The 22,432-nt window shown below is 57.6% G+C and overlaps 1 protein-coding gene across 1 annotated transcript in view; it reads right to left on the bottom strand.

Moving 5' to 3' along the window:
- Positions 1–21,497, bottom strand: part of LOC121169893 (dehydrogenase/reductase SDR family member 7B-like) — a 32,994-nt gene extending 11,497 nt beyond the window's left edge. The window contains exons 1-2 of the mRNA XM_041000708.1: positions 21,456–21,497; positions 1,152–1,330 (exon numbers count right to left, since the gene is read on the bottom strand). Coding sequence (XP_040856642.1) covers positions 1,152–1,330; positions 21,456–21,475 — 199 coding nt within the window. The 5' untranslated portion in view covers positions 21,476–21,497. The remainder of the gene's footprint in view (positions 1–1,151; positions 1,331–21,455) is intronic.
- Positions 21,498–22,432: the final 935 nt, after the last annotated feature.

Here is a 22,432-nt window from a genome sequence, read left to right as displayed (position 1 = left end):
GCACAGCTAGCAGTACAGGTGGCACTCATGCCCGTGGTCTGTGCAAAGCCAGGAACCTGGGGCCCTGGAAGCCACTGGCTGCACACTGCTCCCATCTCTAGCTCCATCCAGGACGACCCCCTGGCCATCCCCACCTGTCCCGCTAGATGAGGTTTCAGGAGTGTGAGTTCTGGGGTCCTGGGGTGTGGGCTGGATTCTCAGCGACAGGACAGCAGGCCTGTGCAGCACATCTGCCTGGCATGTCTGCCCGCCCCTACGCTCCTCTGCACTGCAGAGGATGTGGGCGGGGGCTCGGATCAACTCCAGGCCTGGGTCCCAGCCCACAGTCCCTGAGACTTGGGGGGCAGGGCATTCACGAGTTAGGATGGACCTGAATGGAGAACCACGTTGAGGCGTCCCTTGCCCCGGATCTCCCTGCCGCCCTGGTCTGGCCCCAGGGAGAGCATGGTGAGGACAAGGCACACGGAAGGCCAAGGCAGGGGGCACTGGCTGCTTCCAGGCAAGGACAGGCTCCCCTTGGCATCCATGGAGGTAACACAGTTTCCAAAGCCACTGTTCATGATCTGAGCAAACAACCCCCAGTGCGGTAGGTATCCAGAGGAGTTGGTGCGTGTCAAATCACTCCTTGTGGTGCCAGGACCCCGTGGCAGAGTGCTGGCTCGAGTCCTCGCTGCTCCACTTCTGATCCAGCTTCCTGCTAACGCCCCTGGGAAGGCAGAGGGCTGAGGACCCCAAGCACTCGGGCCCCAGCCTCCCCACCTGGGAGACCCAGACAGAGTTCTAGTTCCGGGCCCCAGCCTGGTCCAGCACTGACTGGTAACTGCCATTTGGGAAGTTTATGTGGAAGATCTCTCTTGCCTTTCCCTCTCCCTCAAATAAATAAATAAATCCTTTCGAAAAACAAAAACAAAAGCAGAAGCAGTAGGAGCTGAGACTGCCCTTGGACAGGCACGCGGCCTCCACTGGCCACCGTCACAGCTTGCTTCTGCCCCCGCACCGAGGCCGAGTCAGGGCCGCATCCTAGCACACCTCCGCCCACAGACCACACATGGACAGGCACAAGCCACCTGCTTCCCTGAGCCACATCTACCCTCCCTGAGCCCATCCTGCGCAGCCAGCCGTGCCAGGCCGTGCCCCACCACAGCACCTACCTCTCCCCAGCCCCGAGGTGGCACCCGTAATCACCACCACAGCACCTCGCAGGTAAGCCCTGGCTCGCAGCCACTGCAGCAGGCGGAGGAGGCCGAAGATGCCGACGCAGCCAAACAGCAGCGGCAGGATGGCCGTGGAGGTGATGAAGTCCATGGCCCTCGCCCTCAGCTGGCCCTTCCTGCAAGAAACAAAACCAACATGAAGCGGTGGCAAGGCGGTACGGCCTGGGGGTCTGGTGCCTCCTGGGACGGGCAGACGGGCAGCGTGGCTCTCTGTCCTACCACATAGGGCGCTGAGGCCTGGCCAGCTGGGTGCCACTCCACAGGGCCCCCTAGAGGACACACTGAGGTTGTCACTCAGCTCAGGACTCGCCTGATTCTCCTGAACTTAGGGGAACTTACGCAAACAATTTTTGAAACTTAGAAAAAAAAAAAAAAGTAAGCCAAAGGAAAAAGGAAACTGCAGTAATTCCGTGCCTGCAAGCCCACACCAGAGGGGGGACGGCTTCTGGCCAGGGCAGCCCCGGGCCGCAGCTGTGACACCACAGGAGCCAGCTGCTTGAAGCCACATGCCTGCCAACATGTATGTGCATGCACACACTCTCCTCTCCCCCCAACACGGCGCTCTCACTGGGCATTCTCAGGGGACTCGGTCGGCCAAGTGAGTGTGTGTGCAATGGCGGAAATGCATCCCTCTGCCACAAATGCTCACTCTTTCCTTGTGTGCCCCGAGCCCCCTCACCCTGGTCACTCACCCGTGCTCTGGTGCCTGAGGAGCAGCTGAGCTAGGGCAGCACCCTCCCTGCCTCGGGTGGCTTGACAAGCGGGTCAGAGTCTACGGGGCCGAAGGTTTCCCTGCCCCACCCCAGGACCGCAGCACTCCACTCCAGGAGGGAGGGTGCAGGCGCCCTGCAACAGTGCCTGGAGCCTCCGTTCTCATTCATTTATGTCCATTTTATCTGGAAGGCAGATGGAGAGAAACAGAGAGGGGAACACACACACACACACACACACACACACACACACACACACACACACACACACACCTGTTTGTTCACTCCACGAATACCCTCACACAGGCAGAGCTGCCTCAAGCTGAAGCCGGGAGCACAGAGCTCAATCCAGGTCCCCCACGTGGGCAGAAGGAATCCCTGCTGCTTTCCTGGGCTCTGTGCCAGCAGGGAGCCATGGGGACTTGAACCAGGTGCTTCACTTCAAAATGGGGTCCCCCCCAGCATCAAGTGCCCACCCCTGGACTGAAGCTTTGAACTCTTCACAGCTGGGGAGCAGGAGGGCATGCAAAGCCCTCGCCTACCTTCTAAACGCCCGTCTCCTCAACTCTGCACACTTCAACTCAGGTTTCTTGCTTTGTCAAGATGACCACCACTCTGCGTGCTGGGTGGCCGGGAGCTCTGGGGATTGCAGCAGGTGGGCATCCAGCTCACGGACCCTCAGACACTTGGGGTCATGTGCTGGCCTAAGCTTTAGCTCCCCATGCCATCCTGCCCTGTGTGTAATGCTGTCGGGTGTGGCTGAACTGTCTGCACAATGAGTTCAGGATTCAGTTCTTCCACCTGCCTTCCCAAATACTAAATTCTTCATCGCCATAAAAAAATCAGCATTGCTCTTGGGCCTGTAAAGGTGACAGTCTTCCATGAACTGCCATTCGCTTTCCTACACCGTGCTGTGCCCACACTAGACAAACCAGGAATGCCAAGTGGGACTGCAAGTGGCATGCCCTTTACCCAGTTGCTTCTGGCACGATCCCTGCCCACGTCAGGATGCTCGGGCCAGGCGTGCCCAGGCGACACGGAGCTGCTGGGGCCTGTGGGGCCTCTCTCTGGCTCCAGGGAGGGCCTCAGAAAAGGCTCTGAGAGGGCATTGTGCTGCGCCACCCTGGGGTCCTCCTGAGGCGGGAGACCTAACAGCTGGGGGTGAGTACAGCAACCAGCAGGAATCATAGCACGCGCAGGCCTTGGGGTCAGCACAGCTGAAAAATTTCCCGTGATGAACTAGGACTGGGAGCTCAGAATTCAGCTCGGCTGGGCAAAGTTTTTTAGGGAAACTTATTTTTTTTTCTTCCTTACTGCAATTCTAGACCCTTGTGCCAGGCAGGTCTCAGAGTGGGACCACCCTGTTATGCCCACAACAGCCCAGGGCCCAGCTGCTGCTCGGAAGGAGCTGGGGGAGGGAGGGTGGGAGGGGAGTTGGGGGTGCTGTTCAGCTCCTGGGGCCAGGAGCCAGAACTCCCTGCAAGGCCATGGGACCCAAGCACCAAGCACACAGAGGTTCCAGAGACAGCCTGCTGAGCCACCAGCAGCCTGGGACAGAGTGTGGAATTCGTCATCCGTCAGGGCAGGTGGGAGCGGCCCCGTCCAGGTGTGGTACGTGTGTGCACACAGCAGCACCTGCCCCCCCGCAGCGGGCTCACAGCCACTGCACGGCCAAAGCTGTCCCCTGGTTGGTAGACGCTGATTCTCCCCAAACGCAGGGACACTCGGCGAACACGAAGTTCACTGCAGATTCCTGTCTTCACGAGCCCTTTCATCTAACCTAACAAACCGAGCCAGTCACGATCTTGCTAGCTGCATGCGAAGACGGGGGCTCCAGGGAGAGCGCACACCCAGGGAGGGAGCAATATGAGTACAGGCTGCCCGGGCAAGTCCCCCATCCAGCCCGCTTCCCATGGAAGGGCCCCAGTGTGAGGACCAGCAAAGCTCCCCGCCACACATGGCATTTTCATGCACCTGAATTAGAACTGAAGCCAGCCAGCCAGTCAGTTGGGAAAGAGGAGAGCTACACACCGTCTGGTACCCTCGTGGGATTCTGCGAGTGCCTGACACAGCAGTGCAGGCCAGCCCGGGTCTCCTGGCCATGGGGGGCGCTGTGCCCGAGGCCAACGTGGCGCTGGGTTGATGGGCTCCATCCCTGGCCCAGGGCCACTTTCCAGGAGAGCACACTTCTGCGTTCCGTCTGCAAGCTGTGGGAGCACCGGGAGGCAGAGCAGGCTGCGAGCGGGTGCCAATTCCAACACGGTGGTGCAAGATGCTGTAGAGCTGGTTGAGAATCAGGTTCAACATCAGCGTAACCTCCCTGACCAGGTCAAGTTGCTCAGACTGGCAACCCTGACTCTTTCCAGACTTTTACAACTTGCATTCCTCGCTGCTGGGGCCCCAGGTCACAGCGATGAGCCCTGGGGCAGCCAGATTCCCAGCAGCAGCTGGGCCAACACGGGCCTGTGTTGGTCGGCAGCCAGGACCCCTCAGTTCCCGCTGCCTCCCCGTGGTGGCTGGGGCCTTCTCACAGAAAGGATGAGTCCTGAGCAGAGGAGGACTGTGTCCCAGCTGCCACACGTCCGATCAGGAAACAGTGCCTCATAAGGCCAGGTGCAAGAGAAATGGCATGTGTTCCCAAACCAAGCACTTTCCACCAAATGGCCAAGCGAGGGACCCGTTCCTGACTTCCAGCACCTGCAGACCAACTTGCAGAAGGCAAGGATGGTCTGTTCAGTGCCCCTGTGAACGGGACATGGCGCCTACCAGCCGTGCGCCCCGTGTGCCAGTGAGCCACATCCAGCTGCAGGTTTCTCCAGAGCACAGTGCCATGACCTGGGCTAGGAGCGCTCAGGGAGGAGAGGCCCTGCAGCGTGAGTGTCCTACGGGCCTGGGCAGCTTCTCACTGCAAGCCAGTTCTTGTGCCAGCAATGCCTGCCTTTCTGCCCTCGACCCACCCCTCGGGCTTGGGCACTTGGGCATGGCACTGCATTTCACAAACAAAATCTGTTCCCAAGATTCCCTTCTTCAGCCAAGCATATAAAAAAAAAAGCCTCGCCCCTGAGCCCAGGTTGCTGGAATCTACTGAGAAAGCACGCAGGGACAGGGAACGCCTGCCTGCATCCGCCAGTCACAGGGGAACCTGCAGGCTGTCTGGAGCTCGACAGAAGGGCTCAGGCCTGGGAGGACCGGGGCCACGTTACAGGACAACAGGCTGAAGGGCAGAGAGGGGAGCCAGCTGGAGAGCTGGGCCTAAACTCGCTGGCAGGGAGGGACTGGTTCCCACGGATGTCCCCTGAGTCCTGCATTTCCTCACTGACCGTCAGCGCTGACCGGCTGCTTTACAGAAGGGGACACGGCCATGGGCCATGCCACTGGCCCACGTCTGAAAACACACTTGGAAATTTCTAGTTTCAGAAAGTGAAATCAGGGTAAAACCTAGCTTTTATTTATTTATTTTTTAAATTTCAAGCATCTCAGAAGTGACAACTACAACTGCCTTTGGCCAGAAAAGAAAGAGCGACACCCTACCTCAGGCAGCAGCCAGGGTGCCCATGGCACAGCGACCGAGGCCAGAAAGCGGAGGACACCGTCGGGTCAGCAGGCCCTGCGTGCCTGCAAGGCCAGAATAAGCTGTCGGCAGGCAGGCCGTGGGGTGTATTCTGGGATGTGAGCCCTGGGGCCCTGAGTATAAAGGAGTGCAGGCTGGCGCTGGTAGAAGCTGAAGGCTGGCTGGGAGTGCTGGAGCTGGGCTCCGGGGTGTTCCCTGCTGGCAAGAGGAGCGTGCTGCAGGCAGCTCTGCCTGCCCCAAGTCGCTGAGCACAGCTGCTCGGCAAGCAGGCCAGGGTGGACAGGGGCGCTGCCAGAGGCCAACCCAGACCCTGTGCTGTCTCCCAGGACGGGGGTGGCCACGAGACAGAACTCAAATTGCATAGGCTGGCCACTGTTATGCCCCACACTGCAACCACATGGCTCCTAAGACCCTGGGACAGAGAAACAGTGTTGGCTCTAGTGTGCTGCAGTTAGAGAGAGAGAGAGAGAGAGAGAAAGAGAGAGAGAGAGAATCTTTCACCCACTGGTTAATTCCCCAAATGCTTGCAATAACTGGAGCAGGGCCAGTCCAAAGTTGGGAACTCCTTTCAGGTCTCCCACACAGGTACAGAACCCAAGCACTTGGACCATTATCCGCTGCTTTCCCAAGCCGTAATAGGAGAGCTGGATGGAAGCGGAGTACCTGGGACTTGATTTGGTGCCTGTATGGGAAGCTGGTGCCCCAGGCAGTGGCTTTACCCATTATGCCACTGTGTAGGCCCCTGTTGCCTTTTTTTTTTTTAAAAGTGAACCTAGTGTCTGCACGATGCTATAAACACTCATGAGGTCCAGTTCCCAGGTGCAAAGTTGACAAGTCCTTGTGGGGGTGGAGCAGAAGCAACCCCAAAGTGGCACCAGGGGAGAGCCGACTTCAAGACCCCCCGCCCCGTGGATCAGTAATTAACTTCAAGATGGTGTCACGCCCACCCCGTGAGGAAATGCCAACGCTGGGCAGGCGTGGCCATGTGTGCTCAAGTCGTAAGTGCTGCAGCCATGCCCACAGCACAGAGGACTCTTCACAAGGAACAGGCCACACCACGCAGGGCCACCCTGGCTGCCAGCTGGGAGTGACTCAAGGACTCGGGTCCCTGCTGGCCATGCGGGACAGCTGGATTAGGTTCAGTGCTCCTGGCTTCTACCCGGCCCAGCCCAAGCTACTGTGAACACTGAAGGGAAACAAATCAATGCATGAACATTGCTTCCTCCTCTTTTCTTTCTGCCTTTCAAATAAATAAAACCTGGGCCCGGCGCCGTGGTCTAGCAGCTCTTAAAGTCCTCACTTTGAATGCGCCGGGATCCCATATGGGGCGCTTGTTCTAATCCTGGCAGCTCTACATCCAGCTCCCTGCTGTGGCCTGGGAAAGCAGTCGAAGATGGACCAAAGCCTTGGGACCCTGCACCCGTGTGGGAGACCTGGAAGAAGTTCCTGGCTCCTGGCTCTGGATCAGCGCAGCACTGGCCGTTGAGCTCACTTGGGGAGTGAAACATCGGATGGAAGATCTTCCTGTCTTCCATATCTCCTCCTCTCTGTATATCTGACTTCGTAATGAAAATAAATCTTATTAAAAAACACAAATAAATAAAAGCTGAGTGTGTACTGTACAAGGGCCACACTTTTTTTAAAAGAATACATTTATTTTGTTTGATGATATTTACATAGTTGAGAGGGATGCATGCCCATGTGGACCACCAATTTGGGTGGGGAGGGTCGAGGAATGGGGGAAAGTGGATGAGACAACTGCCTCCAACCTCCTTTTTCTTCTTGCATCTGGGCAAAGTGGGAAGAGAAGGGGAGAGGGCCGCTTGCAGCAGCCCAACAGCATCAGGACCAGGGGTGGGGGAAGGCCACTGGAAGTCATCCCAGGGTCCCCAGTGTGGAGCGTGTTCTGAGGATACTGTTTAAGCGGTGTTGACAGTTTTGAGATGTTGTTGATTTTGTTGCTCCAAGGTTGAGGAAATCCATCCAAGGTCCATTGGCTGACGCAGTTCACCTTAGAGCCTCGACTCACCAGCTATTCACTGTGAAAGCTTGGCCAGGAGAGCTGTCCAATCTGTTCTGCCCGCCATGGTGCTAGACATCCTCTGCAGGCCTCAGTGAACTGGTTGCCATGCCCACTGTGAGCATCTGGGCACAGGCCTCAGCAACCATGGAGACCCAGTTCTGACACTTGTACTCCACGATCAGACCTCAGATCCTGTGGTTTTCTCCATACTGGAGCTCTGAGTTCAGTGAGAAGCCTCACCACAGGTGACCTCAGCCTGACTCCTGTGTGTGCCAGCCAGCGTGGGGCCCAGCTGAGTCTGTCACCCACATCAGCCCCCCCACACACACTGGTGGTTACAGTCGCCTGGTCCCAGTTCTATCCCCAGCCCCATCTCATATGCACAAACAACAGATGCTGTGGCCCCGGCTAACCCTGCCCACCACACCTGGCCCTCACGCTCACAGCAGGAGCTGTAGCCTAGTAAGAGACTCCCAATAATCCTCACCAGCCCTTCCCCCAGCCTCGGCTCCTGCGTGTGACAGTACGTGCAGCAGAGTGAAGGACCACACTTCTAACTGGGCACCCACAGCTGTGGGTCACCTCGGGTCCTGGGAGTTAGGTCTGACCCCACGGAGTTTGCAGTGGGGGCACCAGGAGGGCACTGCCAACAAGCACAGACAGGGGATGATGGTGACAGGAAAGAAGCCAGCACTGTGAGACAGAGTAGTGAGCTGTCTGAAGGAAGGGCCTGGTCCAGAGATGATGCTCAGAGGCACAGCCACTCAAGGGACTGATCAGCCAGCAGTACACACCTGCCCCAGGACTGCTGGAGCTTGTGTCTCCACATCTCAGGCGAAGGCCTTGAGATACAACACACAGCAGCAGCAGCCACCAACACGCGGCACTGTCAACAAAAGGGACTCAGTGCAACTGCCAGGAGCCAGCGTGCAGGCGTCACTCCCAGCACCTCACAGCTCCCAGGTACCCGGGGCTGAGGGCAGCACTCACAGGCTCGCACCAAGCAAGGGCATCCCTGAGCACTGTGGCATGCCACCTGGCCCAAGCTCTGACTTCCCAGAGACCATGCAGTAATGGGCAGGAGGCAAGATCCGAGTGGGCACATGCAGGGCAGACATTCGGGGACTGGGCTGTCAGCAGCGGCCACGCCTCCTGCCATGTCAGGGCTGCGAACCTCCAGAAAACAGGTGCCCAGGTACACAGCAGCCGTGCAGGGCTGCAAAGATGAGCTTCCCCTCCACTAACACAGCCTGTAGGGTCCCCTGGGAATTTCCTCATAGCAGGGACCTCCTCAGGAACATCTCACAGCCAGCAGAGCTGGGACCTACAGACAGGCAGGCAGAGATGGAGATCTTCCATTCACTGGTTTACCTCCCAAACGGCCACAATGGCCAGAGCCGGGAACTCCACCTGCACCTGTCTCTCAAGTGGAAGGGTCCAAGCACTTGGAGCCTCTGCTGCTGCTCCCAGCACATCAGCAGGGAGCTGGATCGGAGTGGAGCAGCTGCGGGCTCGAACTGGCACCCAGAGGGGATGGCGAAACTTTAGCTGGCTATGCCACAGCAGCAGCTCCAGATGATGTACTATTATTTTTGTAAGTGAACTTGGCTCACTAAAATACAGTAGAGTGGTCAAAGATCTAAGGCCAAAGCTCAGAACTGACTCACGCCTGGGGATCGACGGCCACGGGTCCTGACTGTCCCAAGGCCACTCCTTCCGCGAATTTCATTTAGACCTGTATTTGGAGCACCCAAGGTGCTCAAGAAGGATGAAACACTAACTCCTTTCAAAGCCTCCGTTTCAGAGAGCATTCTTCCCGTGCGGACGGGGTGGAAGCAGTTTGCAGGCAGCCCCTGGGCCCACTCCAGCCGGGAACCTCCGACTCGCAGAGACATAAACACGAAGAACGCACGTCACCCACAGAGGGTTCGATGTGACGTGTTCCGTGGCAGGCAGCCAAGGGGTGCAGTCAGATGCAGAATCCCACCCAGCCTGGCATCCAGCCTGGCTCTCTCTGACAAACCAGCTCTTGCCCACCCAGGGTTCGGAGTCATTTTTAGAACTGAAAAACGTTATTACGAAATTTAACCTGGGGCAGGGCCGGGGATGGGGAGGATGGGGAGGATTTGTGCGATAGCTCAACCAGCTAATCCTCTGCTTTCCAGTGCCAAGATCTCCTGTAGGTGCTGGTTCGTGTCCTGGCTGCTCCACTTTCCCACCCAACTCCCTGCTTGTGGCTTGGGAAAGCAGCTGAGGATGGCCCAAAGCCTTGGGACCCTGCGCCCGCGTGGGAGACCTGGAGAAACTCCTGGCTCTGGATCAGCTCAGCTCCGGCTCTTGTGACCATTTGAGGAGTAAACCAGTGGATGGAAGATCTTTGTCTCTCCTTCTCTCTGTAGATCTGCCTTTCTAATAAATATAAATAAGTCTTCAAAAAAGAAAAGAAAGCTGTAACTAGGAAATGCCTTATACCCTGAAGTGACTTCTGAGAGTTTTTTTTTTAAACAAGCAGTCTACTCAAAGCTTGCCAGGGCCCCACCCTGCAAGCCAAGAGCCCAGGCAAGCCACAGGGTGGCAAGACTGACTGACGGGCAGAGCGCGGTAACCTGAGAGACTGTACCAGGGCCAACAGCTGTCCTTTCACCTAAAAATAGCCTGGCCAACAACCTATCACTGCTGTTCACGGCCATGTCGCCTCGGGACAGGCCACGGCAAGTCATCTATTTATTTCATCCGCTGCTAGCACCTTCCCACTGTCCCTTGGAAACTTCCTCCCATTGTTTCTCTCAAAGGGCTTTCTCAGGCTTAAAAAAGAAAATCCTATTTTGCCAACTCCAGGGTAGACATGAAAAGGGGGGAAAAAAATTCCAAATTTGAAGAAAATCTTTAGCACGCATTACCGTCCTCGTCGCTGTACTAATGGCATTAAGGACCATTTTTTCAAAGCTGCCACTAAGCCGCAAAGTCAGCCCGCACGGCTGCTGACCCAGGCGAGGGAAACACCTTCCAGATCAAGGCTGCGGTTCCTTTGCTCCCAGTGCGGCGACCACTCTCATGCTGCTTGCTGTATGCTCCACTTTTTTTTTTCTTTTAAAATGTATTTATTTTTATTGGAAAGGCAGATCAGATATACTGAGAGAAGGAGAGACCGAGAGAAACAGCTTCCATCTGCTAGTTCACTTCCAAATGACTGTAACAGCTGGGGCTGAGCTGATCCGAAGCCAGGAGCCAGGAGCTTCTTCTGGGTCTCCCACACAGGTGCAGGGTTCTGAGGCTTTGGGCCACTGCTTTCCCAGGCCACAGTAGGGAGCTGGACGGGAAGTGGAGCAGCTGGGACACAAACTGGCGTCTATATGGGATCCCGGCGCATGTAGGGGAGGATCGGCCACTTGAGCCACAGCATCGGCCCCACCATTCCACTTTTGGGCACCGTGGTTTCTCTTTCGTATTCACCTTTATGCAAATGAGGCTGGAACAAACATAACCAGAAGTGACAGAAGCATGCCCGGAGTGGCAAAATCAGGTAATAAATCCCAGTCGTTGTCACGCCCAGTAAGGGTGGCGGCTGCAGTGCCGGCCACCTTGACTCCTGTTGCGAACTATAGACCACCTGGCGAGCTGCACTGCAGCCTCTGCTTCCCGGCAGACCCAGGCCCAAGCTGCAACCTCCCAAGTCATCCCCAATGCTCGACTTTGCGTCCTTGCCTGCTGGGGAAGAGACAGAGAGGAAGATCTGTCCAATGATTCACTCCCAGGTGACTGCCAACAGCTGGTTCTGCGCCGACCCGAAGCCAGGATCCAGGAACCTCTTCCGGGTCTCCCACACCGGTGCAGGGTCCCAAAGGCTTTGGGCCGTCCTCAACTACTTTCCCAGGCCACAAACAGGGAGCTGGATGGGAAGTGGAGCTGCTGGGATTAGAACCAGCATCCGTATGGGATCCTGGCGCATTCAAGGTGAGGACTTTAGCCACTAGGCCAAGGTGCCGGGCCCCAGTTCTTTTATTTTCAATAACAAAATACCCTTACTCTTTCACTGCCCTGTCCGTGAGCTTTCGGAAGCAGCCCTGTACGGTGTCCGAGTCCCTTCGGGCTGTCCTCTTGGCGTGTGTGTGCAGGGTCACTGTTGTCACAGCTCCTTGGGCCCCATGTGGACACTCTCGTCCGGCTCCTCAGGGGTCTGGAACAGCTGTTCTGAGGGCCCACCCGGGGCAGTCTCTGGGGACTGCCAGTCCTATCGGGGTCTGAAGCAGACTGCTCTCATTCCTCACGTTCCACCATCTGTCGCTGCTAACTCGACACTGGAGAATTCGCAGCTGGAAACCGCGCATGACTAGCGGAAGACTGGTACGGTCACTGTTTTAATGTTGAGTGACCCGCCTGTCCATGGCCTAAGGGCCGCCTCACTGCTGCCTGCGGGGGTGCCTCTGACAGCACTTCTTGCTGATTGTTCTTGTTTTGTTACATGCGGCGTTCTAATCTCTGTAGCTTAGTGGCCAACCACTCGCTGCTTGGCGCTTCCATCTCCACTGCGCATGTCCTCCCTGTGCAGGAGGCGTGCTCAACATACAGGGGTCTCCGGGGGCCTCTCACAGCTCCTCTGTGGGACAGCCCAGACCATAGAAAATGGGACAACATTTCGGGGACGTGCCTATAACCTTGGATTCTCGGAAAGACCCTGATGTCTTGGAAGGTCCCAGGAATATTAAGTGAGAGAGTGCTTATCGCGAGGACCGATCCCATTCCAGGATGAGATCGGACTTTCACAGCTTGTGCAGTAAGCTGACCGCCGCAGACTGGTTCTGTCCGCGGCCCTGCTTGCCTGCTTCAGCTGTTCACCACTAGACAGGCTGCAGCTCTGACTGCACGATGCTTAAACTGGGTGTCTGTGTTTCACACCACTAGATGGACTAGATAATTGATATTGTGCACTGATGTAAGCTTGGTGGACTGAATGACTCGCAGCATGTGCCAGTACTCTGAGCTGACTGGCTGACCACTGCCTAAGAAGCCCTGAACACGGCTGATGGGGGGCACTCCCCTCTTCTACCTGGTCAACTCGCAACACTGCAGGTGCACACAGCCGTCAGGCCAGTCAGGGGTGTGGGGACGGCCCTGTGCTCCAAGGTCTCTGCTCCTGCCCCCTGCCTTCCAGTCACCTGGGACCGGTGGGGACTGCGCAGGTCACTCTCTGGTCTCCCACAGGATAAATCCCATCCGACGTCCTGCTGGACGGTCTGCTGCCTGCCCAGCGAGGGCCACAGGGCACAGCAGAGCCACCCTTCGCACTTGCTGGCTGCCAAGCCTGCTTCCTGAGAAAGCCACTGGCCACAGTTCAGGTTGCGTTAGATTTTCTTTTCTCTCCTCCTCTCACAGGTGGACTGCTGGTCCCACCCTTCTCATCCAAAGTGCGATGGCATCCGTGAACAGCACTTCGTGGAAGCCCTTGGTCGGTTCAGCTGCTCTAACTTGGCTCTGAGGAGGTCCAGCCGCCGCCTCTCAGTGCCCGGATGCAAGTCCCAAGGACTGCATGTGACTAGTGACTGCGGGAAGGCAATGACAGACACAAAACCCTAACTGCACAGAAATGACCCCTCTCTCAGGGCCCGCTGTGGCAGAGCACGTTAGGCCGCTGTTTGTGATGCCGGCAGACCATCCTGGAGCACCAGTTCCCGTCCTGGCTGCTCTGCTCCCAACCCAGTTTCTTGGTAATGTGCCTGGGAGGCAGCAGGTAATGGCTCAAGCACTTGGGACCCTGCCACCCATGTTGGAGACCATGAGGGAGGTGCTGGTTAAAGGTGCGACCTAGAGGGTGGGAGACCGCTCCTCGCTCCCCTCCTTCCCTCCACACCACCCCAGCCATTGCTCTGCCTTTTGCAAAAGCGAATCTTTAGAAAGAAACCGTGCCTCTCCCAGCTCCTATCTGCATGTCCTCTTCACCAATGCTGCAAGTCACAGCTTCCGGAATACCTGCAAGTCACAGCTTCCGGAATACCTGCAAGCTCAATAAAAACTGTAGGGAGGGGACTCTCGGCAATAACTTCATGTTCAAGGTAACGAGAGGGGGGAAAAAAGCACATCCCCCGCATACAACCTCTTCTGGGAGATCCCCCTTCCAGCGCCCGGCCAGGCGTCCCACTCAGCAGGAATCCGACTTCCACTGCTTAGCAGCCAGTGCTCCTGCCACTAGACACGTCCCCTTCAGGCCACATCTTTACTGGCCTAAGATGGAGCTGCGAGTTGTCATTTTTCTATTGAGAGAAAAAAAAAAAAAAGGAGGGACATAAATGCTCAGCCCCAACACTGACTGGACCAGCAAGCAGCCTCAGAACCGGGCAGACCCTGGTTCCGAAGCCACACCCGGCAGCCAGCTGGGCGAGTGTCCCTGGCCAGGTGACATACCAGGGGAGATGCCCCGCCTGCCGGCCCAGGTCCGGAACGGCCGCCGTCACCATGGGTGCAGGCCGCAGGCAGAGGGTGGCAGGGGACGGGAGGGCTGAGGGGACCAGTGAGCTATCTTGCTCATTGTGTCCGGAAGTCACAGGTGAGCAACGAGCCAGCTAAAACGAGCTTACCTCTCTTCGTTCCCTGTGGGCAATACACCGGGATGCTGTACACTGCAGCACCCTGCCACAGGCAAGGAACTAAGAAACCTGACTAATGTTTAATGAGAAAACCGCATTTGTATCTTTTTTTTTCTTTTTAATGGCGTCAGTGCTGTGGCTAATCCAAGCACCCCACACATGGGTGCCAGCTTGTGGCCCGGCTGCTCCACTTCCCATTGGGCTCCCAGCTTATATCCCGGGAAAGCAGTAGAAAATGGCTCAAAGCCTTGGGACCCTGCACCCACGTGGGGAGACCTGGAGGAGGCTCCAGGCTCCTGGCATCAGATTGGCTCCATTCCAGATACTGCAGGCATCCAGGGAGTGAACCAGGGGACAGAAGATTTTTCTGTCTCTCCTCTCCATAACTCTTTCTTTCTCTCTCTCTTTTTAAAAATTAATCTATTTTTTATTGGGAAGTCAGATTTAGAGAAAGGAGTCTCCAATTTGCTGCAACAGCCAGAGCTGAGTCAATCTGAAGCCAGAAGCCAGGAGCTTTTCCCGGGTCTCCTTGCAGGTGCAGGGTCCCAAGGCTTTGGGCCGTCCTTGACTGCTTTCCCAGGCCACAGGCAGGGAGCTGGATGGGAAGTGGGGCCGCTGGGATACAAACTGGTGCCCATATGGGATCCGGGCACATGCAAAGTGAGGACTTCAGCCACTAAGCTACCTCTCTAGGCCCCTGCAATTGTATCTTTCAAATAAAAAGCTTCTGAAGATTTACTTTGCTTTTCTTTTTAAACAAATTTTACAGAAGGTCACCATGTGAAATAGTGCAGTAAGAACGGGAATTGGGGAAACTTCAGGCGCTCCATAAACCCCAGCAGCACGTGTGTGCACCCCAAGTGCTAACACGGCCCGGTGTTTGTTAGCAAACCCTCTGCTGCTGCAGATACGTACATGGAAGCCCAGTGTGTCGGTGTACCTGGACCTCCCAGCTGCCCAGCACCGCTGGCCAAACGCCCTTCACTGTGTCAGCAAGGCAGTCCCAGGCACCTCGCGCGGCTCACGCTGAAGGGGTCTGCTGGCACCCTCCCAGTCTCCGGCCTCACAGGAAGCCCTGGAGTGTGTGTGCCTGCAGCGTCCCTGGAACATGAGATTACAAGCTGCCTGGCGGCCAGAAGGGCTGCTGGACCCCCTCTCCTGCTCAGGGCCCCTGGTGGGTGCTAACGAGCGTTTGCTGGGTGGCTGCTGAAGGAACAGAAACCATGTTGGGAAGGAGCCAGAGCCAGCGGCCAGCTGGACCGCAGCACCCCATCTGGCGAGAGCTGCGGGGTGGCCCCCGAGGTGCGTGCAGCGTGCAGCCTGGCACCTGACAGCAGGCAGGGCGTATGCTCCTTGGGAGGTCTGCTTTAATTTACAGGGCACCGTGCAGCCCCAGGTGACGAGCCTTTTTGCCCGACCCACTGTATGTCAACTCTCCAGAGCACAAGGGCTTTGCTTTATTTCTAACTTAATTGGTCTTTTTGCCTCTTCCGTGAATTCGTTCTCATATGCAGGACAACTTTAATTGAGCAAAACAGAACCTGACACAATGTCCAAACCATCCTTCAGAAGCTAAGCTGTAGTCGTTACCATGTATGGTTATGGAAGGAAGGAAAATATTCCTGACAATCGCTACCTTTTTTTAGTACTTGCTAAGTCCCCGACACCGGGCCAGGCCCTCTGCCCCGTGATGTCACCCCATGCTCAGAGCAACCCTGCGAGGCAGGAGCGCGAGCTGTTTGCATCTGCTCAGCAAGGAGGAAGAGGGCCTGGACTCACAGAGCTGGGCCTCGGCGAGCTCCCAGCCCGGACTCAGGCTGAAGCCACAGGCCGAGCAGGGACCAGATGAAAAGAGAACCAACTGGAACGACGACAACCACAACCCCCCAGCTGCAGCCTCACACAGGAAGGGCTGTACCAGGGCCCTGGGGGAGAAAGAGCCCCCGCGGTTGCAGTTTCACAAACACCCTGCCCACCTGACTCCCGCACCACACTCATGGAGAACCACACAGCACGCACGCTGTGAGAACTGCGCCACAGGGTCCTAAGATGGCATCTCGCTGGACCACCCCAAGACTCCTCCCTTTTCAAGCTGCGGGCTCCCAGAGCAAGCATGACCCTACTGCCAGCAGCTGGGCCGCCGGAGAGCTCAAAGACTCCCCGGCCAACACCCAGTGCCCTGCCCTCAGACCTTCCACTGACCGCTCAGGCTGCGCAGGGACAACAGGAAGGACCACAGGCCCTGCCCCGCCGCAGGGGTGCCAAGGAGCCCCTACCTCAGTGTACATGGTGCTCCACTGCCTCACGAACTCGCAGTGCTAGGATCATCTACAGAAACCAGGACCCAGGGGGAGGACTGAGGGGGCGGGCAGTGAGAGATGGCATGAATGACTTACTGCCATGCGGTGGGCCCCGCCGGGTTAACCACCCGGGAGCAGAAGTTTGCATGGGAACCCAAAATACTTAAGCTACTGCTAACATTTCTCTTGGAAATTTTTTTTTTTTTTTTTTTTTTTTTTCATTGGAAAGGCGGATGTACAGAGAGAGGAGAGAGAGAGAGGAAGATCTTCCGTCCGATGATTCACTCCCCAAGTGAGCGCAACGGGCCGATACTATGCCGATCCGAAGCCAGGAGCCTCTTCCGGGTCTCCCACGCGGGTGCAGGGTCCCAAAGCTTTGGGCCGTCCTCCACTGCTTTCCCAGGCCACAAGCAGGGAGCTGGAAGGGAAGCAGGGCTGCCGGGATTAGAACCGGCGCCCATATGGGATCCCGGGGTTGCAAGGCGAGGACTTAACCACTTGCGCCACCGCGCCGGGCCCTGGAAATTTTTTTTAAAGAAATTACTGGAGCAGGCAATGTGGCACAGCACTTTACGCTGCTGCTGGAGACGCCAGCGCCTCATTTCACAATGCCAGTTTGAGTCCTGGCGCTGGCCCTCTGGATCCGGCCTCCTGCAACTGCACCCGGAAAAGCAGCACCCCGTGGGAGACCTGAATGGATGTCTGGGCTCCCAGCTCCAGGCCGGCCCAGCCTCGGCTGTTGGCGACCATCTGGGGAGCGAACTCTCTCTTTGCACTCTGCCTTTCGATAAATAATCTTTAAGGAAAAAACAAAACAAAACAAACAAAAACGACAGACAACAAACGATGGGCTAGACCCGACCGCTCGGGGCATCCTCAATCCTCACCATAACCAGCCAGTCTCTCACTAGGGACAGGGACTGCGGCACAGCGGGTTAAACTGCAGCTTGGGACATCCACACTCCACAACAGAGTGCCTGGTTCGAGCCCCAGCCACCCCGCGCTCCTAACCAAGCTTCTTGCTAATGCCACAGGGAGGCAGAGGCTGACTCAAGTGCATGGTCCCTGCACCCAGGGGGGCCTGGATGGCTTTGACCTGACCCAGCCCCAGCTGTCGGAGGCATCTGGAAAGTAAACCAGACGATGGAAGCGCTTTCAAATAAGCACACATGTAATTTTTTTAAAACATAATAATAATAATAAAAAACTATTTCTAAAATAATTCTCATACTGTCCAACTTTGGATGTTGCTCCAACAGCACCAGAAGTGTACAAAAATTTAAAAGTTTAATTTTTCCTGTTACCAAAAATGAAACCTTTTCTTAAAAAAAGAAAAAAAAAGATTTACTTTCATTTGAAAGGCAGAGTTACAGAGAGAGAGGGAGAGAGATATCTTCCACCTGATGGTTCACTCCCCAGATGGCTGCAGCAGCTGGATCTGAGCTTGCTTCAAGCCAAACCTAGGAGCTTCCTCCAGGTCTCCCATGGGGGTGCAGGGTCCCAAGGCTTTGAACCGTCCTCTGCTGCTTTCCCAGGCCACAGGCAGGGAGCTGGATGGGAAGGGGAGCAGCTGGGACTTGAGCTAGTATCCATGTTGGAAACCAATGCTGCAATCAGAGGCTTAGCCTACTTTGCCTTGGCACTGACCCACAAGGAAGCCCGCTACCTCAAGACAGCAGCGCCATCTAGAGACTGTGGAAGTGATGGGCTGCACCTGCTGGCCATCCACAGGGACAGGGGCGGCTGTCTGAGCTGCAGCCCAGCCACTCTCTTTCTTCTCCACATTTGGCAGCAGCGTTTTCTAGGCTGGCAGGAAGCAGCCTTCACTGTGCTTCCCCGACATGGATGTGAGGGAACAGTCCATGCTGCTACTTGTTTCCCTACTTGCATGGGAAAAACGTGGACCCCGGGAGAGGGCACCTTGGCAGGAATGAGGTCCCTTGTTGTCACCTGGGTTACCTGGGCTCCAAGCCCTGCCCACGGCCGCCTCTGGGGTATCTCTGCCCACGGCCGCCTCTGGGGCACCTCTGCCCACAGCCGCTTTTGCGGGACCTCTGCCCACAGCTGCTTCTGGGGCACCTCTGCGTGGCTCACCTCAGAGAAGTCACACTCCAAACAGGATCCTGGGCTCCCTGCAGGGCTGCCTCCCTGCTCAGCCCGAGCCAGCCTCCTTCTCCAGCACCCAAGGGCCACACTGCTCCTGACCTGCACAGCCCTGGCCGTACCACTCGGCCTGCCCACAGTCCTCAGGGTTCCCGATGACCCCTAGCCCTTGGCACGGCCTGGGAGGTGCGGGCGGTCAGTGCTTGGCCCGCCTCCAACCTCACCACCCTCCCTCCCTCTGTCCTCCAACCCCAACCAGCAGCAGGAGCCACCTGACGCCGGAACCCACTCCTACTCAGCCATCGCCGGGTCTCCAGCACGGGATGCTCCTTATGACTGCGGCCACATCCCGACAGACTCATCAGAAACTGCAAAGACCTCGAGTCAAAAACGCATATGACAGGCGCAGCAGGCGATGGCCCTAGTCCTCACAGAAGGCCACTCGCCTTCCAACCCAGTCTCCCACTGCACCCGACAAGGCAGCAGATGAATGCTCAAGACTCCCTGCCCAGCCACATGGGAGAGCCAGCGGGAGACCCAGGTCCCTGGCTTTGGTCCGGCCCAACCCTGGCTGTTGAAGGCAAAGGGGAAAGGGGTAGCAGGCTTGTTCTGCACCACCGGTCCAGGGGAAGACCAGGTGACTGCCAGGGGACACCCAACCAAATGCCAAGCCAGATCCAGCTGTGCCCTGAGGACCATCGTGGCCTCAGCACCTCGAATCCTCATGGGGCGGCTGGTGGCAGGAGAAAATGCCCTGTAACCCGAGCACCACCACGGGGCTGGGGTCACAGGCTCTGGAATCCACCTGCCAACCAGAGGCGAGACCACACAGCATGCCACAATGCATGCCAAACACGGATTCTGTCACACATTCACACGCTCCTCTCTCCTTAACCCGTCGCAAGATGGAGGTCAGGCTCCAAGGAGAGAGCTGGAAAACGGCTGGTTTGTAGGGGAAATACGCCACTCTGAGAAGCAAGGAGCTCTTAGTTTGAGCCCCAGACCTGCGAAGGTCTCTGACCCCACAGCCTTCCCCAGCCTTCCCCACTAGCTTCCTCTGCGAGTGATCCCATTGTATAGGCCCACAGCGCCCTCTACTGTCCTGCACAGCAGGTAGCACAACCATAACATACATTTTAAGATTGATTTATTTGAAAGACAGAAATGACAGAGAAAGAGGCAGCTTCCATGCACTGCCTAACTCCCTAATTGGTCTGAGCCTATGACAGGCCAAAGCCAGGAGTCAGGAGCTTCCTCTGGGTCTCCCATGTGGCTGCAGGGGCCATCACACGCTACCTTCCCAGGCCATAAGCAGGGAGCTGGATGGGAAGCAGGGTAGCAGGAATTCCCACCAGTCCTCTGCAATGGGATGTCAGCCAGCACTGTAAGTGGTGGCTTAACGCACTATGCCATAATGCCAGCCATCACCTGCTTTTAATGGTTTAGTGGTTTTCTTGCTACTCTTGCAGCTAATGTGGGGCCAAGGGCTTTATCTCCTGTGTGTGGGTGAAGGCCCCAGTCATGAACCCCTTTGCCTATGCTGTCACGCCCAGCCACAGCAAAGGCCACAGGACCTCTGTCTGCCAGGCTTGCCAGGCCAGGGCAGGCAGCGGAGGACACTGGCCTCCCTCCAGGAGAGGACACTCCAGGCGCGGCCCGATGAGCAAGCATTCTTTCCCTGGTGGTCTTCAGAGTCAGCACCCCTCACGCCAGTTTGTGTCCCGGCTGTTCCAGTTCCCATCCAGCTCCCTGCCTGTGTCCTGGGAAAGCAGCGAGAACAGCCCAAAGCCTTGGGACCCTGCACCCGCATGGGAGACCTGGAAGAGGCTCCTGGCTCCTGGATTTGGAACGGCTCAGTTCCGGCTGTTGCGGCCACTTGGGCAGTGAACCAGCAGATGGAAGATCTTCCTCTCTGTCTCCTTCACTCTGTAAATCTGACTTTTCAATAAAAATAAACAAGTCTGAAAAAATGATGTAGAATCTCAGAGACATTCCTAAGGATCATGAACAAATTAGGGATCGCCCCTCTATCCACTGGTTCTCTCCCAAGCCAGGAGCCAGGAGCTTCCTCCAGGTCTCCCTTGCTGGTGCAGGGTACACTGGGGTGGCAGGCAGCTGCTGACCCAAGATGCCTCCTGTGCCTGACCCGTGCTGAGTGCCTGGGGGAGTGGCCACTTGCTCCTGGCCATCCCCTGGCTGAGAGGCTGCGGCCATGTCCATACCCTGGCACACACCTCAAGACCCTGCCTGGACATGACAGGGGCTGCAGGCTCTGCGTGGACACGACCCAGGCCTGTGGGACAGACGTGGACACAACCCAAGCGCGCGAGAAAGGAATGGACATGACCCAGCTGGCGGGCCAGGCATGGACATGACAGGGGAGTGCGGGCCCCGTGTGGACGGACAGGACCTGAGTGCGCAGGCCCGGCGTGGACACGACCCGGACCCCGCGTGGACAGGACCCGGACCCCGCGTGAACAGGAGCTGAGTGCGCAGGCCCGGCGTGGACACGACCCAGACCCCGCGAGGACAGGACCTGAGTGCGCAGGCCCGGCGTGGACACGACCCAGGTGTGTGGGACAGGCATGGACCTGGGCTCGTTGGACAGACATGGACAGGACCTGAGTGCGCAGGCCCGGCGTGGACACGACCCGGACCCCGCGTGGACATGACCCGGACCCGCGTGGACACGACCTGAGTGCGCAGGCCCCGCGTGGACATGACCCGGGCCCCGCGTGGACACGACCCGGACCCCGCGTGGACACGACCCGGACACCGCGCACGCCGGACGCCCGCGACCCCGGAGCCCGGCCGGGACCCCGAGCAGCGCCCGCCCGCCAGCCCGCTCGGGGCCCACGGCGCTCGCTCAGCCTTCCCCGCGGCCTCCCGCTCCCTCGGCCGAGTCCGCAGGGTGTCCGGGCCGGACGCCAGCCCCGCCGCCTCGGCCTCCTACCTGCCGGCCGGGGAGACCATCCTCCGTCCGCTCGGCGACTTCCGCCTCGGAAGTGACGTCGGCCAGGCCGCCGTGCAGCGTGCGCCGCCGTGCAGCGTGCGCCCCCTGGCGGCCTGGGGGAGAGGCGCAGGACGCCGAGGTGTCCCTGACGACCCGCCGGCTTCCAGGAGATGGACAACGCGCTGCGGGGACCCACGCTGCTGGAACACCAGGGCGCAGGGCCCGGCGCATGGCTCAGTGGCTATCGCCTCCCCTTGCAAGCGCCACGGTCGCCGGTTCTAATCCCGGCAGCTCCACTTCCCGTGCAGCACTTCGGTGGGTGTGGTGAGAGGAGGTGGAGGGGGATGGAGCCGTGCGCACTGCTGCGTGAACTCCACCATTCATGACATCTCCCCTTTCACCATGTTTCTGACCGTAACCCTAACCCAAAACCTAAACCTATGCCAAGGCCTAAGCCTTAGCCTAAACCTAAGCCCCACTTCAGTCTAAGCCTGCACCGAAGCCTCCATGTACTGCTGGAGGCCCAGACGGCGTCCAGTTTCTCGCTTCTCTCCTCGCTCTCTAGCAATGAGGAAGGAAAGCCGCCTCCTTCCACGGTCCGCTCCTTCCACACGCCCCGGGCCAGGCCCTGGCAGGAGGCACGCTCTCTCCATGGCTCTTCTGTCAAGTGTGCACACGGCCATGGGACCGGAAGTCGGCAGGGTCGTCAATCATGAAGTCTCCACCAATGGGTGAGCACTTATCGCGGCTGGGCCAATCAGACTTTGTCTCTAGGGTGTGTGCGAAAGGGGCGTGAGGCCCACAGAAGCAAAAAGGAAGTGGAGTATTTATGTAAGTCGTGGAAAGATTCCTTCTTGTGTACTTGCCCTTCATCTTTCCTTGCTAGAAAATCCCTTGGTCCCGCTGCCTCCTAAGAAAAGACTACATTTCCCAGCGTCCCATGCAGACAGCAAGGGCCGGAAGTTCTGGCGGCGGAG

The sequence above is a fragment of the Ochotona curzoniae genome, unplaced genomic scaffold (genome assembly GCF_017591425.1).
Source record: "Ochotona curzoniae isolate NIBS_2020 unplaced genomic scaffold, NIBS_Ocur_1.0 scaffold_2453, whole genome shotgun sequence".
NCBI classification, from domain to species: Eukaryota; Metazoa; Chordata; class Mammalia; order Lagomorpha; family Ochotonidae; genus Ochotona; species Ochotona curzoniae.
The sequence above is the reverse complement of the archived record's forward strand: the minus strand, read 5'-3'. Positions and strand labels throughout refer to the sequence as shown.